The 22,437-nt window shown below is 39.1% G+C and overlaps 2 protein-coding genes across 2 annotated transcripts; one reads left to right on the forward strand and one right to left on the reverse strand.

Annotated features, from left to right (window-relative positions):
- Nucleotides 1–1,486: 1,486 nt before the first annotated feature.
- On the reverse strand, nt 1,487–8,072 carry HENMT1 (HEN methyltransferase 1; the record flags this gene model as incomplete). The annotated part of the gene is made up of 6 exons (XM_079535421.1): nt 1,487–1,891; nt 4,351–4,528; nt 5,276–5,458; nt 5,861–5,995; nt 7,069–7,181; nt 7,956–8,072. 6 exons carry the CDS (start codon nt 8,070–8,072, stop codon nt 1,487–1,489), a joined length of 1,131 nt encoding a protein of 376 aa, XP_079391547.1.
- A 3,778-nt stretch (nt 8,073–11,850) lies between these two features.
- Nucleotides 11,851–19,525, forward strand: PRPF38B (pre-mRNA processing factor 38B; the record flags this gene model as incomplete). The annotated part of the gene is made up of 6 exons (XM_079536479.1): nt 11,851–12,135; nt 15,067–15,135; nt 15,422–15,573; nt 15,658–15,718; nt 18,169–18,392; nt 18,667–19,525. 6 exons carry the CDS (start codon nt 11,851–11,853, stop codon nt 19,523–19,525), a joined length of 1,650 nt encoding a protein of 549 aa, XP_079392605.1.
- Nucleotides 19,526–22,437: the final 2,912 nt, after the last annotated feature.

A 22,437-nucleotide genomic window follows, 5' to 3' on the forward strand; every position in this document is an offset into this window, starting at 1 on the left:
TCTGCTCTCATTTAAGCTCTCTCTCAACACTGAATGTGTCACTTTTACACCTAAGTAACACAGAATTGCAGAAGTAACTCAGGTGGCTTTCACTGAGGTGTTTTTTTTTTCTGCCAAATCAGCAAGATGTTCATTATTGTACTTGCTAGTTAATTTTTCTACAATCCTTGTGACACTAATAGTGTTCAAGTGTTTTAATTCAGGAGGTTCCTGCCACGGTTAACCATGGCTCCATATTTTTCCAGAATAGAGCATGTCCACAGTAATCTGTAACTCCTTATAGGGCAACAGCTACATCTTCCCCACCAGATTTATGCTAAGCTTGTTGTTTAGCACATTCTAGCAGCTGACACTGAAGTCTATCAAATCTAATCCCAAGGAGCACCAAGACTAACGTACTCCAGCTTCAGGATCTTTTATCAAATAATCAAGAACATATCTGCTTGAACAACTGATGTTGTTGTTTCCAGATGCATGTGCCATCTCCTGGTCGGTAATATCACTACATGCAACTTAGAACATCTGATTCTCATTAACTTCTTTTCATCACCCTGATTTCAGACAGCAAAACTGACGTTCACCAGTTTCAAATGTCAAGTCTAAATGTGATACTATGAATATATAATCATCAAAAGTGCAATGTGATAGCAAAAAGCTGTGCATAATGAGTCCTGCGGGAGGCTTAACCTCATAGAAAGACCATTAATTCAATACTTTAAAGAAGACTTCAACACTGATTTAAGCAAATGTAAACCAGGAAAGCTGGCACACAAAATTGTGTAGCTTCTTTTAGTAAAAAAAAAACAGTTTAAGTGTAAATTTATCTGTTCCAAATAGGTTGTCTGTGTATGATAAGCAATATATTCTTCAATTTCAGTACACATGCATGTGCTAGGGAACACCAAACAGATACAGCCAAGCATCTGTAGTTGCTCTTCATATTTTCCCCAGAAAAGGCATAAGAACAAATGTAAGAATTTATCTTTGTCAAAGTTGTCATTAAAAAAAATAAATAAATAAACCATTTTACAAAGAATGGGATTAGGAGTCATTAACCACTTATACACTGAATTACAGCTGTCTCTTCCCTTTCACGTCTTCCAAAAATTTAGAAGATATAATGTAGCCATCCTCTCTAAGAAACAGTACGTAGACCTTTTTTGGTTGGTTTTTAATTTTTCAGAAAGGTGTGAAACATCTTTCACAGGCATGAAATTAGTTACATTAATACTTGCTCATTCCAAGCCAAAGATACTGTGAAAGAGATACAAACCGCAGACTTGAACAACCTCTGGTGGCACAAAAATGCAGGTTTTCAAAACTGGGGCCAGGTTGGCATTCATGGAAAAAATAAAGTTGGCAGATACGTTCTGAGCAGTTTAGGAATGATTTTATGGTTCCAGTTAGCATACAGAACACACCAATCTACAGCTACTAAAATCACTGCTTTCATTACTTACACTGAACTTGAAGTAAGAAAACCAATCTAATTCTCTTCATTTTCATTTTCAGTATCAAGCATCACAGCAGAACAATCACTGTTCAGTGTGACCTTGCCAGTAATAAGCCTGCAAAACTTCTCAAAAGTGCCACAGAGTTGATTTACTTTGGGAAAAGAAAAAATTTTTCTCAGAGGTATATAAACCACATTTCCACTGACGAATGGCTCCGTGCTTTTTTCAACAGCCAGTGTTTCAAAATCTGAAAAACAGTTCACTGAACATTGCAGTTTCAATTTTCTTTCTGTAGGATCATCATATTCTTCATATTCTGACAGTAAATGGTCCAGCAGACTTCGCTTAATGATTTGTGCTCTGAACATAACTTCACCGACCACTGCATTCTGCAGGTACTTCTCATCTTTAAGGCTCGGATACACTGCTTTGAAGACCTTTACAGCATGCAGGAACACACAGAACACTTATTATTATCATAGATTCAGACTGTAAAAACTTGTCAAAAAAATTCCAGAATGCAAATATATTTTGATTCAATCCTGTTTCATTTTTTACATTTTCAAATACAGAAAAAGTACACAGTATGACTTGATTTCATGTGTTGCCACTGCAACAGCTGTTAGAAAAGTTAACAGAACCTAAAAATAATAATACTTATTATATAAGTATATATAAATACTTTTATAGTTATAATAACAGATCTTGTATCTGCAAGTTGTACTCATAGATACAGCCAGGTAAAGCCCAGCAATTCCTTAATGCTTTCAATCCTTCCCTTACTTCTCCCATTCCTGATCATGAGACACTGGTGACAGTTTCCCAGATATGAAGGTTCTAAATTCTTCCAGAATCTGAGGTTGCAAATATGACTTTTGTTCTATTTTCAGAATCAATTGCAAGCATTTTGTCCTCAGATGCAGCAAACATTCAAAAAAAAAAAAAAAAAAAAAAACCAACACTGTGACATCAAAATCAGTGAACACGTTTTATAATGAGGTATTCTGTACTGTAAGGGTGGTGAGACATGGGAACAGGTTGCCCAGCAAGGTCTTGAATGCCCTCTCCCTGGAAGCACTCAAGGCCAGGCTGGATGGGGCTTTGAGCAACCTGGTCTAGAGGGAGTTGTCCCTGCCAATAGCAGGAGGTTGGAACTAGGTGATCTTAAAGGTCCCTTCCAACCCAAACCAGTCTATGATGCTATGAGTCTACATCCCAAGAGGTTAAAGAAATCAGGTAGACAACTTCATTCTCATTAGCTTACTGTTAAGTGCTTTTTACAAAACACTACCAATGCTTCTGCTGAAGCATTCCCTAGAGGTGGTCAAGGCCAGATTGGATGGGGCCCTGGGCAATCTGGTCTAATATTAAATGGGGTGGTTGGTGGCCCTGCATATGGCAGGGGGGTTGGAGATTCATGATCCTTGAGGTTCCTTCCAACCCTGTGATTCTGTGAAGTTTGACTCTGTAAGTATTTATTACCTTCTGATTAGATCTTTAACTGCTGATATATTTGCACAGAATGATAACAAAAATTTGACAGTCACATTTTTCATAAGAAACAAGATATAACATTCCCCTTGTTTAAACTCAAAGGGTATTGATGTCAAAACCCACTACATAAGATTCTATGACACATCATAATGAAAGTAATTTCCACTATATGGCAGTCACTTGAATTTATTTCAAGATCTGTCTGTAGAGCATTAAAGAGCACTTTACAATTCTCTTAAGGACAGTAACTGAGAGTAAAGATTCAAGTGCTTAGAACATCTTTATGGCTTGGAAACTACAAAAGACATTCCTATAAAATTGAAATATATTTCACTTTACAGGATGCTTACTCCTGTGTACTTAAGCAAGGAAGTGAAATGTTAAAATATGTTCAGTGAAATAATTTAAGGCCTTGTAAGTTTGGGAAAACAAAATATCAGTGTATGTCTGCATTATTACTTAACGCTAACTCTGAAGGCAAGTATCCTTTTGATTATACTACAAGGCATTTAGACACATTAGGTTTTGTGCAACATAGCACAACGCAGCATTAGATAATAATCTTAGAAGGTAACCTGCTATCTCATTTTGGATTCTCATTTTCCCCCTCACCAACATAAGAGCACAGAAGCAAGTTGCTGAGACCAACATCCCTCAGCCACGCAGAATGACATATACCTAAAACAATCAGTCCAAGAAAGACTGAAAAACAAAAACCAACCAGATATACACAAACCTTTCAAACAAAACACAGACATTTTGTGCTTAAAAATAAATAAATAAATAAAAAATCCCTACAACAGTAAACCAAAATTGCCCATACGCTACAGGATAAGAATTTATGCCTTTGTAAAAAGCCAGTATGGGTTACCTAAAAACACTGAGGTTAGGGTGTAACAAATGCTAGAGATCATGACCAACAGCAAACAGGTCCTGACAATCCCACTTCAGGAAAAGGTTTAAGGCAATATATTTGACAAGGCTGTGCAATTCTCCAAAATACACCTTTTCATACACGTGCTTTTTGTTTTGCATGTGTCTGAAACAGGCTAAATCAGCATCAGCAATCTTTACAGCCTTGATAAAATAACAAAAGATTAGAGAAACAATTTTAGCGTCAGAGTAACTGTAGCAAAGGAGAATCTTTATTATAGGGGTAATAGTCTGGTAAAATAAGAATTGTTATCCATGTTGCTAATTAGTAAATTATCTGGAAGGTAAGGGCCTTCATACAATTAAATACAAAAATCATGGACTCGGACACTTCTGAGCTGATTGGTGTGTGTTAACCAGAGCTAAGATCAGATAGCAACAGTAGACAACAGAAAGAACAGCTTCAGTGGCCGTTTGTATAAAGTCTTACATTATATTTGTCCTCCTAAATGAAGAAAAGGATACTTACAGTTTTGTAAGCTGCTTCAGTGGGTTTCTCACACTGCACAGGTTCTCTAGTTTGAGGATATTTTCTAACAAACACACCTATTTGGGTACAGAACCCGACGTCTTCCATTCCTGCTGGGGGGTTCCCTACACCTGTGAATTCCACTGAGTAATCATAGTGTTGAGCAGTATCTTGAGCCCTAGGACAGATAACATGTTCTGATCTTACCACATATTCAGTCTTTTCATGTGATAAAGATGCACTCTCACAGATGAGAGAACGTGCCTGAAGATAAGCACTGTAAAAGCTTTTGCTGGATCACGGCAATGATCATATTCCTACCAAGCCTGAATCATTTACAGTCACAAATTTAGGCAACCAGAAGTTACTGTTATATCTCACACAATACTCTCATGTTTATGAGTTTTACTAAAATTCTTCCATTGTGCCATGATTCAGTAAACCATACTTAACTTTTGTCAACACACTCTGCTACTAGACTTACTATTTCATAAACCTGCTTGCATACTCTTACAGAAAGATCCAGAGTAATCAAGCACTTTGGTTACATGCCATACATTACTGAGCACACTTTTAGATTTACATGAAACTTTTGCACAGCAGGGCAATATTATGAGAAAATGCTTATTTTTAATACTTCACACTTCAAATGCATTAATTGTAGTAATGATGTACAAAAAACAAAAGTTTTAAGTATTTTTCCCAAAGCAGTTAAAGAAAAAGCAAACCAACTTATCACAAAACACAAAACCAAGAGAACGTGCTTAACTACATGAAACAGCAAAGCAACAATTCACCAAATAGGTTGGCATGAAACTCTTGACAGCAAATCACACGCACAAACCTCTGTGAACATGTTTAGCCATTCCACTTTCCCAATACTTAGTATTCAAAGCTGTCCGCATATGATATTTAGTAAACTCACCAACTTTGAAACTGTGCTCGGTCCCATTCAAATTTGTGGTCTGGATGCCTGAAAACAGTCACTCCTGGAAGCAGTGTGTTAAATTCTGAATTTGGAGTACTGATCACAACCATGCTTGGAGCCATGAAACCAAACACCACTTCAGGAAACTTCTCTAGCTCTGATTCTTGCAGGTGCTCTATTCTATAAAGGTAAGTTTACACATCTGTAAGAAGACGTAACTGCATTTTAACTTCCTTAACTTTCTGTTTGTTAAAAATAAACAACACACATCTGTACTTTTTACTTTTAAGTGTAGGTCTGGAACATTAGCATAGCTGACTGGCAACTTCAACTTTTTTTTTTTTTTTTTCTTAGAAGACCTTCTCTCTTCTCTTACATTTTAACTCCTTCATGCATCTCCTTTTGTTACCACATGGTAGCACCACTTAAGTACTAAGTAAAGTTAATTTTGACAGAACTTAGAAAATGCTACATTTTGCTTCTCTGATTAAGAGGCTTGATCAAGTATCTTTGGAGTACAGACAAAATTCTAAAGTAAATCCTGATGAGTTCAGAAAAATCTGGTGTTGGTCTAATACTCACAGTTCAATGCACGTTACCAAGTCAAAACCAAGCATGCAGGGATCTTTATGAGCAACTGAGCCTTGATGCAAAGTCACAGTTAAGGATCGCTCAGATGGCTCCAAATAATCAGCAGGAAGAGGAGTTAACCTGTGCCTTCAAAAAATAACCAAAAAAAAGGTTTAAAAGCATAATACCACAAAAAGGATGTTAGGACAGATAAATTTTGCATGCAACTCTACTAGCAAATACCCTACTTAGATACTTAACTCCAAAAGTTAAGTCATTTTACAGGGAAAAAAAAAATCCTAATACACATCTTTTTTATAGTCAGTTCAATAGGATGCAAAGTGCAGAGTTGATCCAACAGTTGTCCTTCTCCTTTCCAAAAATTCACACTATTTTTAAGACACTTACCCAAAGAAGATACTGTAAATTCTGATAGTAGCTTAACTCTAGAAATGCAATACTTCTGTTTTACACATGCTTTACAGAGTCTGAGGAAAAGTTTTGAAGTATAAACTTTTTTTCAAATAAATGAGATTGAAAACTAAAGTATATAAGCAAAATTTGATCTGAAAAACTACATCAGTCGAAACGCAAATCAACACTACACTTAAAAAGGCTAGTTTTCTTCATTCTTGAGAAAGAGCAAATGACAATTTCAGCATCTATAAACTACATATTTACTGAAGCCATATTAAGCTTTCAGTTCAAATTAGCTTTGAAGAGAGACTGGTGCTCCTCCAAATCTGCCCTGTGCTTCAGGGGCCACATGAGTTAGAAGTTGTAGAGCTTTCTTAATCACAAAACTGAGTCAACCTCCCATTTCAATAAGGTGATCAAAAATGAAGACCCATAAAAGAAAGAGTTACACACTCATTTCAAGGAGGATCAGACTTGCATACGACAGTAACGTCACATACAAGCATAAACAGAATAACAAACCATAGACAATGCTTCTATACCTTTACAAACAGCATATTTCTCAGAGGCAGACACCTTCAGGGCCATGACCCAGACATGTGCTGCATTAGGTGATGTTACAGCCCAACAATTCCCCCAGGAAATCTGATTCAGATGGAACTGTAACCAATTAATAATGGACTGCTCTACATTTGCCAACTAGTATTTCTGCACTTACCCTCATTTTGAAATTGTTATTAATAAATCGTGCCACTAGGTCAAATCAAACAAAAACCTTAAATTAAGACAATTCCAAAGCTTACATTTTCTCTTTCATCACAGCTGCACAGATATCTAGCCCAGCTAACACTTCAATGCAACCACAGAATTTCAGCATCCAGAGAAGTGTACAGTCAGCACATCCTAAATCTGCCACCTGTAAAATAGATATTAGTAATATAGAGCATTTGCATATTAAATGATTTGAGACTTCCATAAATATATTCTGTATTTGTAACAAAAACATTTTAGTAATAAAATAATTAATAATCACAACTATTCAAGTGAACTAGACAAAGTTACAATGTATTTCAAAACATGAGAATTCTTCAAAATGTTTTAAAGTGAGGCAACCTTTTGATATTACAGCTATAAACAAGCGAATGTACAGCACCCCAGTAACTCTAGAGAATGTCTATGAAGGCATATGCCCTCAAATAACAAAAGTGCAGGAGTGGTTGATGGCCAGACCTTTAGGATGGAGAAAAGTCTATCATAACTCTACACTCTGAACTTCTCAATTAAGAGCATCCATGTGAGGAATGATGTAAATCCAATACTGTACACAAACCTAAAAGCTCTAGAAGTTTAAAAACAAAACAAAAAACACTACAATGACAGACAATTGATCCAAAATCCTCAATGTCAAATCAAGACCAGAATGCTACCTGCTCTCCTAGATAGGCTAAGACACGTTTTCTTCTTTGTATTTTCCTACTGCCCATAAATTTACAATAAATTATATTCATGCCTGAGAAACATCATCAAATGTCTCTTAAAGCAATTTGTTTTTAACAGTAGCTTCTCCAGTAGCATTGATACCTAATTAGGTCACCAGATTATCTAATCATTTCCTGCACTCCAGAGGTACCTAATATTAGCTTCTTTTTTTTTTTTACATTTATAATACAAGAAGACAAAACATACCAACCTTTTTTGGTTTGTATTTCCTCACTAAATCTTTAACAAACTCATAGCGTTGTTTGTATAATGGTGGTGTGAATTTAATCTCGCCAGTAAACTGCCTTCCTTCAAAGTTCTTACCCATAGTATTTCAGTAAGCCTAAAAATACAGAAGTTAACTCATTATTTTAAGTACTCTACATCACATCAAAGTTCAGAATTGGCTATCGTCAGCAGTGCTCAAGTCTCAGTTAAGGAGAGAAAGATCTGATCGCTAGCATTAGCAAAAAAAAAAAAAAAAAAAAAAAAAGGCATTAGCAAAATTGTGCTATAAGTACTTCATGTACAACTGCTGAATCACAGCCTGAACCACTAATTGAGCACGTGGGAAAGGACGCGGTCGGCCCTGGAAGCACAGGTGAAGGCAATTCAGCCTTCAGTGTGGCCGGAAGAAGTGGAGCCTAGCTGCACTTCTCTTAGATCTCATTTAAGGGCTGACTGCCCTTTCTGCAGACCTTCTTGGTGAAGCTTTTCCTTGCAAACCTTGAATCTTTTGACAGGGGTAAGTAATCTTCCTTTATAGTATCTATCTTGCTATTTTTTCTATCTTCACAACTTTATTGTAATACCTTTCCTATTATACTTATCTGTCTAATTGCTACAGTATGCAACCTTTTTAGTAAGACCATTTTTACTTGCATACAACTCTATCCTAAATTATGCTTGTGTTATGTTGACATAACTACAACTTTACCTTGCATTGCTTTTCCAGCAAGTACAGAACAATAGTTTCTCACTCACATAGCTGTTTCCTTTTTACTCATCTATGGTTTGATTTCTCTTACTATTCAGATGGTTGTGTGTGCATGGCTCCCTGTGAATTCTGCAACACAGTGAGCAGCAAAAGATGCCTGGAAAAGCATTATGTCACTGAAGAGGACTGGTTTTGCCGGGCTTAAGCTTTATGATAACATAGCACTAGAGTCACAACCATCAGCCCACCTCCAACTCTCACATCTTGCAAAAACAACCGTGTTTCAGCACATGAGAACACTTAACAAGCAGTAATTCCCACTAGACCTAAGAACAAGGCCCTGGTGAATGAGGAACACAATGCAGGGAACCTGCTGGCTGGAGAGCCTGTGTAGGAACTGGCTGTAGGCATGCTCCTTAGCTCCTCCTGCCTTCTCAGCCCCTGTGCAGCTGGCCTGTCTTCAGCTTAAAGGCATTTTGTGTTTTGTAGGGTGCATTCCAGACATAACATAAATAGTCAGCAGCAAGCTAACTGTGTTGTTTATTGATTAGCTAGGAAATGTATACAAGGATGCTTGCAGACTGACTATCCTAATGGTTTCCTAGACATCTCAAGTTATTGGAATGACTGCCTTCTACTATATTTGAGCTTTGATTTTCCAGGCTTTTGGCACTTATCCACTGTCCACATTCACTTCTGGTTTGAGTAGCAGATATGGTGAGCTGTCTATAATTTCACAACTCTTTCCAACAGCGTAATTAAGGTAGTTTAAGAGTTCATAAACTAGAGTTGGAATTGCAAAGAGATTCTAAAAAGCATTGTATTGTATCCAAAGTGTACTTATGACAGCAATTCACTTTAAACAATATACAAATGATGTGACAGATACCTTATTTCTTTTCCATTTTTGGTTGTAAAGTTTAGGTGGAAGACTGGGTCTTTCAAAGATTGGCAGTGTGGAAGAGATGGAGGACATCATTAACCATTTCAAGCTGTGTGTGTTTGATCTTTTTCTCACTAAGAAAAAATGTTTAGAGAAGTTTTTCTGCTTATTCCCTACTATATCAATGAAATTTATATTATTCTCACAGTGCAGCATTTCTCTTATTTAGTCAGTTCAAAGTCATTCCCTGTCCTTACCCAGTGATAAATCTACTTATCCTATGGTTCCTTGAGACTGTTAATTTATACTGGAAGGGACCTAGAGAGGTTACCTAGTGCAGTCCTCTGCTCAAAGCAGATCGAAGTTGATCTGAGTGGGTGGCAATCCTTCCCAAGACAAGGGGTTGGAACAAGATGACTTGTAAGGTGCCTTCTAATTCAAGACATTCCATGAGTCTGTGATTGTTCTGAGAACTTCTGGTCAGAGGTATTTTCCTCATTTCAGTTTAAAATTGCAGATTGCATATTGAAGGTTTATTCAGTTCAATAAGCTCACAAATTAAATGCACTATTCTTAAATTAATCCTACTGTACCATAAAGAAAACAATTATATAGCTAGTAAAAGAAGTGAAAGCATCTTACAGTAGAAAATAATGCATCAAGAAATCCTAAACTGCTGAAACTTATTTAATGCTTCAGCGATTGGGATGAGAAAAACAACTGTATGCAGAACTTCATTTTAATGTTTAAATACATATAATTAAATATCATCACACAAGAAAGGTAATACAGCACCACTGCCAGAAAACACTGCAGTCTTAGAGGAAAGCTGAATCCCACTGTAATTCAAGAGCTAAGAATCAAATGGCACTCAGAGGATGTTTTATGACCGAACAGTCACTGTTCTCCTTACCTTCAACTAATAGATTAGGCCTGTTCTGGAAATAAATCTGAAATAAACTGTGTGAATGAGAAGTGGGCTCTTACACATCACTATCATCTTCCTTTTTTACATTACTTATACTTCCTTACTTTTTGCCAATCAAAAGCACTTCCTCCTTGCTGTTTTTTTTGCTTTTGCTCTGATTCTGTCTGAAGACAAGCTTGGGTACCTAGGAAAAGAAAAACCAGTTTGAGGTGAGGGGATCAACAGGTTTTAGGTAAGTGTACTGAAGTTTGTCGCGCCCGTAAAGAGGGACTGTTTCACAAAAATGTGAACTTACAGAGGAAGAACATTGAGTTTTTGGAACATATTGACTAAATGTTCCAACAGGAAAAGAGAAATATGTGAATAAACAATTTGGGTTATATAAGTGATAACAAGCACAGGCTGTCTTCAAGTGATTATGCAAGAGAAGTTAAACAAAGCTAAACAAGATAAAAAAAATCTTTCAAAATGAAGTTGTGACCCTAGCTCGCTGTGTGCAGAACACGATTATTCATTGCTGTTACTGCATTACTCATTTTGCATTTATTTTTTTTTCAATTTTTTGTAAGATTAAGTGCACATTTACTGGTGAGCAACGACGATAAGGGCAGCAGAGCGCTGTGGTGAGTCAGGGCGGTGCTGCACGCTGTGGAAAGCAGGCCGACGTGAGCTGGCGGTGTTCCTAGTAGAAAAGTGCGGCCGGATCGCACGGCCAGCACGTGGGAGAAGCTGCCTGCTGTCACGGCGCGACAGCAACTCGCTTTAAGCTAACGGTGCAGATACCGCGCGAAGGCAGACTAGGAGTCCGGGGAGAGGAGCTGCTCTTCCTAAGGTCTGACCATTCAACTGCTTTCAGAAAGGCGCCTTCGCCCGCAGCTCAGCCGGCAGGCGACGTCTCCCGCTTAGCGCCCAGCCCGCCCTCACCAACGGGCCGCGCACGCGGCGGCAGGGTGGGTTTTTGGCCACCGGCAGGCGTATGCGCGCCGCGTTCGGCGCTCGCAGGGCGCGGGCTGTAACCGAGTGCCGTCGGCCGCCCGCCCGCCCGCCGCGAGGCTGCCGGACGGGACTGGCGAAGCCTTTCTTTCGCGCCGCGAGGCGCCGGCGCTCCCCGCCTCCTGCCAGGCAGCTCGGGCCGGGCCCTTCCTCGCGCGGCCGAGCGCAGGCGCACGGCTGCGCTTCCTCGCGGGGATTGGCCGGCTCGGCCCCGGAAAGCGCGGCCGTCACTTCCGCCGGGGCCGCCATCTTGTCGGCAGTTGGCGGAGGCAGCGCCCGACCCGGCAGCCCGCGCTCCGTTGTGGCGCGGCCGTTCGTCCGCCTCGTAGGCCGCGTGCCGCCGCCCCTCCGCGGGCCCCGCCGCCATGGCCAACAACGGCCCCGCCGTCGGCGCCGGTAACTGCCAGGGGCAGCAGGCGGTCCAGCACCAGCCCGGCGCGGTGCCGCCGGCCCAGCAGCAGCTGCAGAGCGGAGCTCCTAAGCCGGCGGCCTCGGGCAAGCAGGGCAACGTGCTGCCGCTGTGGGGGAACGAGAAGACCATGAACCTCAACCCCATGATCCTCACCAACATCCTCTCGTCGCCCTACTTCAAGGTGCAGCTCTACGAGCTCAAAACGTACCACGAAGTGGTGGACGAGATCTACTTCAAGGTGAGGCTGCGGACCGCGGCCTGGGCTCCGCGGGGCGCTGCTGGCGCCTGCCCCGAAACGCCCGGCGCCGACGGCTCGGAGCGGGTGGGCGGGGACTGCGGCCTTCGCCTTCTGCCTTCCTGCGGGGTCCCCCTCCTTTATCCACTGGGAGGGATGGCAACGCGTCTCTTATTGCTTAGTTAGAGGGTTCGAGATCTCTGTCTTTCGGAAGAAACGCCTCTCCCGTTCGTTTAGCGTTGGGGAGTTGCGAGTTTGCTTGGAGATGGGCAGTTGGAGTCAGGGCAGAGGGCGTGAAATGGCCGTCCGAGGGCTGCGCTTTGAGACGGAGGGTGGGGAGGGGACCCGCGCTGCGTGCCGACCCTGAAGACAAACGAGCAGCCTCTTCACCCGGGAGCCGCCAGCCCCGTATGGCTGCGCCAAAGGCATGGCCCTGGGCGCGGGTGGCTGCGAGGGGAGCTGGCCTGTGGCTCTTTTCCGATTAGAGCTTAGTACTTCCTCACCAGTCTTCTTCCCGGTCAAAAACGAGTTAGTTATGGCGCTTCTCGTGGCCCTGAGTTGGATGTGCTGGGAAGAGACCTGCATCAGTGCGCCCACGGGTCAGTTCTTGTTTTGTTAGCGAGATTGACCATTCTCCCTGGTTGAGGTATGCGTAATTAATGCTCATCAGCACAGCTTCGGTTGTTCCGATAGCGAGAGCACAACTCAGATATTTTGGGCTGCAGTTATCAGCCAGCTGTATTTGGGAGATTATGGGGATATTTTTCTCAGGTACGTTTGGACTGCTTGGTAACATTACTGTGTCACTAAGCTGATTTTAGTACTAAACTAGTCACTAAACTGATTTTTAGTCTTCAGAGGAAAAATAAAGTAGCCGTTTAACCCCGGAGTAAGTCAAGTCACTGTAACTGGAAATAACTCTGCAGAAGTGTTTTGAAATATTTGGCATTGTTTGCCCATACTTACAAGGGTAGTGTGCTTTTCCTCTCTCCATTGATGCTTTTCTGGTTGACCTGTGGTGTTGTGAACAGATTTCTGATTTCTTCTAGTACTTGGAGTTGGAGTCTGTTTACCATTTGCTGCATGTGAAAGAAAAACCATGTTCTATCAGAACAAAAAGCAGCAAAGTTTATTTTTGCAAATGAAGTCAGGAACTGAAAAACTGATAGATATTTGGAGTACATTGGAGAACATGCATGTATTACATGGATCTTTTCAGATGCAGTCCAAAAAAACCAGTTGATGTGATTAATCTTTGTATTGGTAGAGTTCAGCTGCAGCAGTTCAGCTAGTTCTGTGTTAGTGTTTCATTTTTTAAATGGCTTCATCTTAAATTGGAGAGGAGTGTTGACATATAATTAAAAGTCAACTTATTAATCCAGTGTAAATAAAGTTTGTCTACTGAGCTTGACAGTTATTTTTCCTTACAAATAAACTCTAAAGGGAAAACTCAGATCCTTATTTACTCATGTGTGATAGATATGAAGAAGATGGTCTGATGGTGAAGGTACTTCAGTGATATTTAGAAGGTCTTAATTCTGTTCATATTTTAAGGTTCCTGAGTAATGTTGAGTAATTGCTGACCTTTTTTTTTGTCTTTTTGGAGGAATGCAATATCTGCCATACACTTACATGTGTGTTTGTTTTGGGAATATGATTAAGCAGCTCATTTCAAAAATTCAAGAATTCGGAATCTTGGAGTCTCAGGACGAATGTTCTGACTTGACACAGGCAGCTAACCATAGGGCTTCTTGTTGAACATACAGATTCTTTGTAGATATTTGAATTAATTCACAAGTAGCTTAAGTCCTGTTTGTTTTAGCTCTGGATTGGTGAAGAAGGTGACTTCCTCTTTCTTCCTTTTTGATTTTATGTCCTTATGCGTGTCTTCAGCTTCACGTACTCTGTGTGCTTCCAGACAAGAGCAGCACATGTAGTAGACTTTGTCAGATTAAAACTTTAAGTATTCTTTTCTGAAATAAGTATTTCTGGGGCTTTTTTATTCATGTCCGGGGAAAAAACAGCGTGCTTATATTGAAAAATTAGAAGCTGCTGTTGCGATAATGTCATATTTGATCCTTTAACTAAAGTACTTCTATCTCCCGTGAGAGGCTAAAACAAATAGTGGGAAGGATATACACTCTTATTCATGTAATATTTCTGAAATTTGCTGACAATGCTGTAATATGGAAACCTGTGGTGGATTTTCCCCAGTATTGTTTTCTTATGTTTAGCATTTGGCAAAGACAGTAACAGTCAAAAACAGCCTCTTCTTTCATCCCTTGTTACATCTCTGATTTCAAGTAATTGTTTACGTGTCTGGTTTCATTTCATACTCTGGTAGAGTTTTAATACCTGAATGGCAGTACAGCTTGGCCACTAGCACACAGTCCCATGTAGCACTGCCGAATTTTTGTCTTATTTTTTTTTATGTTGATGTCTTTAGGAAATGTCATTCATTGACCCAGATGTTATTCCTCTGAATTTCAAATGCAGCGTGGGCAGTTTGTGACTCTTACTGTCATCTGTAGGGAATGATGTTAATGACGTTTGTACACTCATCTCAAAGTGCATCTCAAAAGATTTGAATTGGGCAAGTTTTACTCTTTATTACCTATGAACCATTTTAAGAACATCACTGCAGTTTACAGGGAAAATAACACTGGCTTTTAAAGTGTTTGCAGTATCAAATATAAGATGCTTTCTTTGGCTTGTTCATTTTTAACTCTGTGATTTTGGGTAATGTAATTTAAAAAGCTAAATGCTTTGTTTTAGAGACAAAGCAGACTTGATCTTGAGTTTCTGATAAGACAAGCTGATCAAGACTGATTTAGGCAATCCATTGTTTAAATCAAATCTGTACATATAGCTAAACATTATGGATGTTTATAATTGTTCCTTTTTTCTTTGATTTTCCCTTCCCTGCCCTTTCAGGTTACGCATGTTGAACCATGGGAAAAGGGGAGCAGAAAAACAGCAGGCCAGACAGGAATGTGTGGAGGGGTAAGTAGAAGTACGTGCTGCCTTAAGTTTTTCTGTTTCTGGTAGAACAAAGTTTCCAAGCATAGCTCAGATTTGCTTGTATGTTGGCTCAGTTACTACATGTAAAAGTATTTATTACAAAGAGTTGATATATTCCCCTTGCTTCCAAAGGAGATGAAACTGTGGAGGCAAGTAGCATTACTTTTTTCACATAGTCCTGTTAATAGATTTAGAGTTAGCCTGTATGAGTGATGGTGTTTGTTCCCGTTAACTTCCTGGTTGTCACTAACATTTTGTTCTTTTAAAGGTACGTGGTGTTGGAACTGGAGGAATTGTGTCTACTGCCTTTTGTCTGCTCTATAAATTATTTACACTGAAGCTCACCCGTAAGCAAGTGATGGGCCTTATTACACATACGGACTCTCCATATATTAGAGCTCTTGGATTTATGTATATTAGGTAAGTGTTAATACAACCAGCTGATGGCTGATGTGATACGCAGAAGGCTGCATTAAAGTTTTTCCATTCTTTTTGTACTTAAAGGTACACACAGCCACCTACAGATCTATGGGACTGGTTTGAATCCTTCCTTGATGATGAAGAGGTATGTCGGCGAGGGTAATAATTTATTTTCTTTTGTTTCTTTCCATGTTACCACTTTAGAACTTAAAACTGTTTAATAAGATTTTCTGTAGTTTGATGCTACAAGTTTTTATTCTTGTAATTTCATTTATTAGTGCAGGAAACAGATCTGAGCTGGGACCTGGATCATTTTTCTTAGATTTCAAAGATATAATGAAATTTTCAATTGATCACTGTGTTTTTGTTTTTTTTTTTTTTTAAATTATAACATCGTGCAAAACAAGTTGATGAAATCACAATGTGGACAGTAAGCTTTATGAGTGCATTTTTTAAAGAAAAAAATTATATTTAAGCTATAGTACGTGCTGAGAGTGCTGATTTTGCCTTTTGCAAATATTGCTGGGACAGGGGAATTGGTACTCGCGTAGAAAGCAATGTTAGCCTAAAAAGAAATACCTAAGATCTCTGTAAATTTTGGAATATAAAGAGGATATTTTTTGGGAGGAGAAACAGCTGGATTTCTGCATTAAGTGGAGTTACTAACATTTTTGCTCATAAGACAATGAAATGCATCATGAGGTGCTGACATGGGAATTTCACTGAAGCGGATGCTTTAGTGTGCAGTATGATAGGAGAGTGTCTTTGCTCCTGCTTACTGTCGGGAGAATCACAGTAGAAACCTGTGGATGAGGTTTTTAGGTACATCAAGGTGAATATTGACTGCTACATAGTGTTGCAATTTGTATTCGTGGAGCAGATTGTAAATTGTATCCTGGGTTTAAGAGTTGCACAGGAGGGATCCCTTGCACTCTTCAGTGCGACAGTTATCAAGTACTTCAAGAAAATTCAATTGATGTCCAAATGCCCGTATTAAGAAGCATTAATTATATCTATAACTGCAATACAGTGCATTTTTAAACAGTTTTCTTTCATGCCAAGTATCAAAAGCACTAAGCAGAGGAAAGTTATTTCAGGTAACCTTGTGCTATTGTACATTTTTAACAGAAAACAAATTTACATTTTGATCATATAGCTGTTGATATCCTCATTCTCCCCTAGATGGTGCTACTAGCTAATGTAAGCTGTGTTATAACTTAAGAGTAAAATTGGGGCAGCATTGTTTTCAGGGTCTGATGAGTAGCTTGATTCCCTGGACAATAAACAAATCACAAATGTGATTCATTGTGCAGATGTTAACTGGTTTATTATTCAGAGTACGTATTTTAGTTTATACGCTTTAGTCCTTACAGTTCTTGGTTATCAGAGTGTATTTGTTTGTTGTTGTTTAAAATGATCCAGAGTGTTTTTTGAATTAGTGTTTGATTCCCAGCTCCTTTCAGTAGCATCGTGTTACCTAGGGAAAAATTGCTTGGGGCTGTTTTAAGTTGCTTAGCCCTAGTCAGACTCATTGGATGAAGCAAATTTATCTATAAATTTAAACCTACCGGATTTTTTCCTCCAGTTCTAAAGTATGTGGAAGCACTTCATCTTTTGACATGCTGCTGTGAAAATGAAAGACTTCTCAGGATACACAGCTACTTTTCAAAATGTTTCTTACGTTTATTTTGTTAACTGTACGTACTCTCCAGGTGCTACGTTTAACTCATTTTTTTCTTCTTTAGATCTCTGCAGCGATTATATTTGGAAATACTGTATATCTGAACACTTAAATGTGTGTGAGTGCAAGCAGTTTTACATTTAGATTTTCTCTTCCTGTTTAGATAACAAATCTCACTTTCCTTGTGTGCTTGCACTATAGGTTTGGGACTGACAATAGCTGACTAACATGTCCTGAGCTGTGAGAGGGCATAGCAAGAAGGCCTTCATGCGGTAATGACCCTTTTCAGAGACAATGGTCATCATGGATTATGCGTTTCCAATTATTTGTTCATTTATTTATTTTTTTACATATTTCTAAATTAGAAACCTCACTGCTTCATGGCAGTTGGTTTGCTATTGCTTCCAATATTGTTAGGATGCCATTTTGTACTACAGATTTTTCTATGATCATTTTTAGATAGGCAATGATATCGTTCTTAAGTGATTTAGGCCACAGGGTTGGGTATGATGTTATGCAGTTGTGCATCCACAAAATGAAGTATTAAATGTCGTTTCAGAGAACTTCTCAACTTTGTGGCATTTATATAAAATACAAGATCATACTGTATAACCGGACTGTGTAAGGGGATTTTGTGTTAATCTCTGCACTGACAGTCCCTTAGCATCCAGATGGTGCAGGATTAGTATGTTCCTGCATGCACATGTACTAAGTCCCACTCCTTGTCTGTAACATACTGCCAAATCCAAAGGGTGCGGAGTTAAGAGTTTTTCTAAGGAAATATATTAGAATAAAAGACAAGTAAACTTACATAATCATGAGACTTCAAGAGGGCAGTAATGTAGCAGCATTTTTTCTTAAATAATTAAAGAGTATTTTTGACCATCAGGATATTTTCTGTTTGTATTTTATAGGACTTGGATGTGAAGGCCGGTGGAGGCTGCGTCATGACCATTGGGGAGATGCTTCGTTCCTTCCTCACTAAGCTTGAATGGTTTTCCACATTGTTTCCAAGAATTCCTGTGCCAGTCCAGAAGACTATTGATCAGCAAATTAAAAGCAGACCCAGAAAAATTAAAAAAGATGGCAAGGAGGGAATGGAAGAAATAGACCGGCATACAGAACGTAGACGTTCAAGGTTGTATATATGTCACTTTGTAAATAAAGGTTGAAAGTTCATTGTTGAGTGACTTGCTATGAAGAACTAAGTAATCTTTTAGTAAGATGGCTTTTAGGGCAATTAGTTTATGAATGTTCGTGGATAAAATCTGACAGTACTGCTCTCTTGTAGGCTACCTGTATTTAAGATGAAATACACGCTGTGTATGTAAAGCTAAAACTATTGTAGAGTAGATAGGTTCCCTTTACTTGGTAAACTGTTGTTTCATATTGAATACCCTTTATTTTAAAAGGTCTCCAAGACGATCCATCAGTCCCAGGAGGTCTCCCAGAAGATCCAGAAGCAGAAGTCATCATCGCGAAGCCCATGGGTCATCTAGTTTTGATAGAGAACTTGAAAGAGAAAGAGAACGTCAGCGATTGGAACGTGAAGCTAAAGAGAGAGAAAAAGAGAGGCGTAGGTCTCGAAGTACTGATCGTGCACTAGAAAGGAGACGAAGCAGAAGCAGGGAACGATATAGAAGCCGTAGTCGAAGTCGTGACAGGAAAGGAGACAGAAGAGATAGGGATAGGGAGCGAGAGAAAGAAAATGAACGCAGCCGGAAAAAAGAGAGAGATTATGATAAGGATAGAGGTAGCGAGAGAGAAAAAGATAGTGATCGATCCAGAGAAAGATCGAAAGAAAGGAAAAGTAAGGGTGATACAGAAGAGAGAAGACACAAGGATGACAAAGATGACAAGAAACACCGGGATGATAAGAGGGATTCCAAAAAAGAGAGAAAGCATAGCAGAAGTCGAAGCCGGGAAAGAAAGCATAGGAGTAGAAGCCGAAGTAAGAATACGGGCAAGCGCAGCAGAAGCAGGAGCAAAGAGAAATCAAGTAAGCATAAAGGTGAAAGCAAAGAGAAATCAAATAAACGAAGTAGAAGCAGAAGCAGGGGAAGAACAGATAGTGTTGAGAAGTCAAGAAAACGAGATCACAGTCCCAGTAAAGAAAGATCTAGAAAGCGTAGTAGAAGCAAAGAACGTTCCCACAAACATGATCACAGTGATAGCAAGGACCATTCGGACAAACACGATCGTCGAAGGAGCCAAAGTACAGAGCGAGAGAGCCAGGAAAAGCAACAGAAAAACAAAGATGAGACTGTGTGAACTCTTTAAGAAGTGGATCACATTGAATCCTATAAATGTTTGATTAAATCCTGCTTATTTTTTCTTAAAGTTGAAATTGTGCAGTAGTTGATGAGCATTCTTCTCCAACCTCCCTCTAGGCTGCAGATTGTCATTTCCTATTCTGGGTAGGGAAGTGCCTTTGTAAACCCATTCAATACATTGACGGTTTCAAAACCATTTGTTTAGTTTAATTTGTAATCCAGAGATTGTTGCATTTTTATTGTTCAGATGTTTCTGAAATGTACAGTCTGTACATATGTCCTGAAAATGTTTTAATTCCTTTGGCGTGGTTGCCATGTTGGTTAAATTTGTATGAGGCAATAAACTGCCACTAATTCTACTTTCGTTTTGTAGATGTGGAATTATGGTTTGTATTATCCTGAAGTTAGCGGGGCTGTGCTTCACATAATAGCATGGCTTTTTAGGGATGGACCTTTAGTGTGTATAATAGCTGAGATATTTATGTGCATACGATGTACATGGAGGGCTGCAGATTTAGAGTAACACTTATGTCCACTATACCTGCTGTTTTCAAAAACTTCTAAAATGTTTTTTGTTGATTACCACTGGTGTCAAGTTGGGAGTGGAATTCTGAGGAGACAGTAGTTTAGATGCAAATTTTTAGTTTATAATGGACTTTTTTAGGACAGGATTCTTTAGAAAGGCTACCTCAGGCAAACACTGTAAAGGTTGATGGGTGAGTACTGTAGCCATCTATGCATTTTGTCTGGGAGAAAAAAATACGTAAGGTTCTGATTTTGTTAAACACCATTTATCAATTTATGGTAATTTAATGTAGTTAATCGGCAGCTGCACTCTAAGTTATGATAATCCTGAGCAGTGAAGGCATTTCACATGGGAAGAGGGAGGTAGGAAGAAGAAAATCATTTCAAAAGATTTCAGTTTCAAGCTTCCAAAGCATTTTTATAAGTGTAAACATTTAAAATAACAATTACCTGATAGTGTCCTTTTTTTAAGTCATATTTTCTACAGATAGTAAGATTGCAGTTTGTGCTGAACATTTCATCTGGCAGATTTTTCTTTTTAAACAGGTGGTTAGGAGCAAAAACCAAAATGCGTTATAGGAAAAAAAAATCGTGTCATTAAAGTCCAGGTCTATTTGATAGATTATTCTGACTTGTATTCTAAGTGAGAAGAACCGTCTGGAATAAACTCTCAATTAATTCCTTTGTATTGGGTCTCAGCTTTTCCCTGCATGTTTATTGCCACTTGAAGAGTGTTTGTGTTCTGTGATCTTTCTTTTGAAGACAAAGTGACACTTCTACATAAAAACCCCACTCTGTTCATACTGTGTAATATTTCATGTGAGATGTGCAGAAAAACAGGTCTGTGTCAGCTGGAAAAGTAACCACAGTGGAGTATGAGGAAATGTTATGCCTTTTCCAAAAACCAAGAAGTCAATGCTAGTAATAACTGTCAGCTCAGCAGCAAAGCAAAAAAAAAAAAAAAAGAGGATGTTGAGTTCATAAATTAGCTCTCCAAGTTATCAAGGATACGTGCACTTTTATCAAATAGGCATAACATAGAAGTCTCAAACTAGTTTTGAGTGCACCTGAACTGCTCTTTGTTAAATTTAATTTTTTATTTCAGCCTTTACTGTTTTGGTATCCATTAGGTCTGGAACGCTGCTACTGATCAGTGAATGTTCTGGAACAGTTTTCAGAACTGATTGCTTTACACTGAAAATTACAGTTAGAGATTACCAGGATCTCTTATGTTCAGATGCATTTTATAAGCGATCTCATCATCAGTTGAGGCTGAAATTCAGTGTCCTAGATTAAATCTCCAGCTTTCCTCTTCCCAATCTTCAAGTATCTATGACTGTTGCCATTAGCTGTAGATCATCTTTCCAGCTTCAGGGAAAGGATATTTAGGGAGAATGATGTTAACAGTGTCAGTAACATCCAGGATAGCTGAAGTGAAGGAAAGTGGTGAAGAGGAAATGATCAACTGGGGGGACGGGGGGGGAAGGGAGGAAGAAAAAAAGGCCAGCAGTGACTTCTTACCATCCTTCTGAGACAAGGACAGTGAACTGCCAGAAAGCTAGTACTTTGAGGAAGGGAGGAGTAATCTTAGATAAGAAAATAAAGTAAATGAGCAATGGAGAGTATCTTGATCTGTTTGCTTTGCTTCTGGCAGTAAGTAAAATTTTGTAAGAAATACTCAAGGGAGTGAAAGATGGGATACTGAATGAGGGAATCAATCAGTGTTGATAAAAGGAGTAGACAACATGAGGTAAACGCGGTGGACTTCAACAGATCAGTTATTTGGTAGAATTGATTAAGCTTATTGCTCTAATTCCAAAAATTTTAGCAGAAGGAAAAGTCTGATTAGTACATTGCAATTCTGACCTGATAACTTACCTCCTCATCTGAGCCAGAATTTCCATCTAGACGTGTTCTGCACTGCTCTTCCCTCTGTATATCACTGTAACAATTCAGAAATTCACATAACCAGTTATGGAAAAGCAACTATCTAGTGAAGTGCATTCAGTGTTGTTTCAAGCCTTTTATATAGAGAAATGAAGCACAAGACTATCCTGTTGTGATCCCTTGTAAAATAAAGTAGAATGGATTCAGGTAAGTCACATTTAGAGTAGTGACCTTGTTTAATCTATAACTGAATATGGCTGGGCTATAAAAGATAAGCCTGCCTTTTATTACATATTATTAGATAAACAGTGTAAGTCATGCAACAGTGTAGAAGGCATGATGGTACACAGGCAACAATGCAGGTAACGGTGGTTTTTAATTATGCTTTGTAAGATGATGTGTGAGATGAACCTGCATGACTCTAAGCTTTGACCGTCAAATGTACTATTTGCAACTTGGTTTTACACAGTGCTAACTAACGTGCTTCTGTGAACATGA

This window comes from Tetrao urogallus (assembly GCF_951394365.1).
Source record: "Tetrao urogallus genome assembly, chromosome: 5".
Lineage (NCBI taxonomy): Eukaryota > Metazoa > Chordata > Aves > Galliformes > Phasianidae > Tetrao > Tetrao urogallus.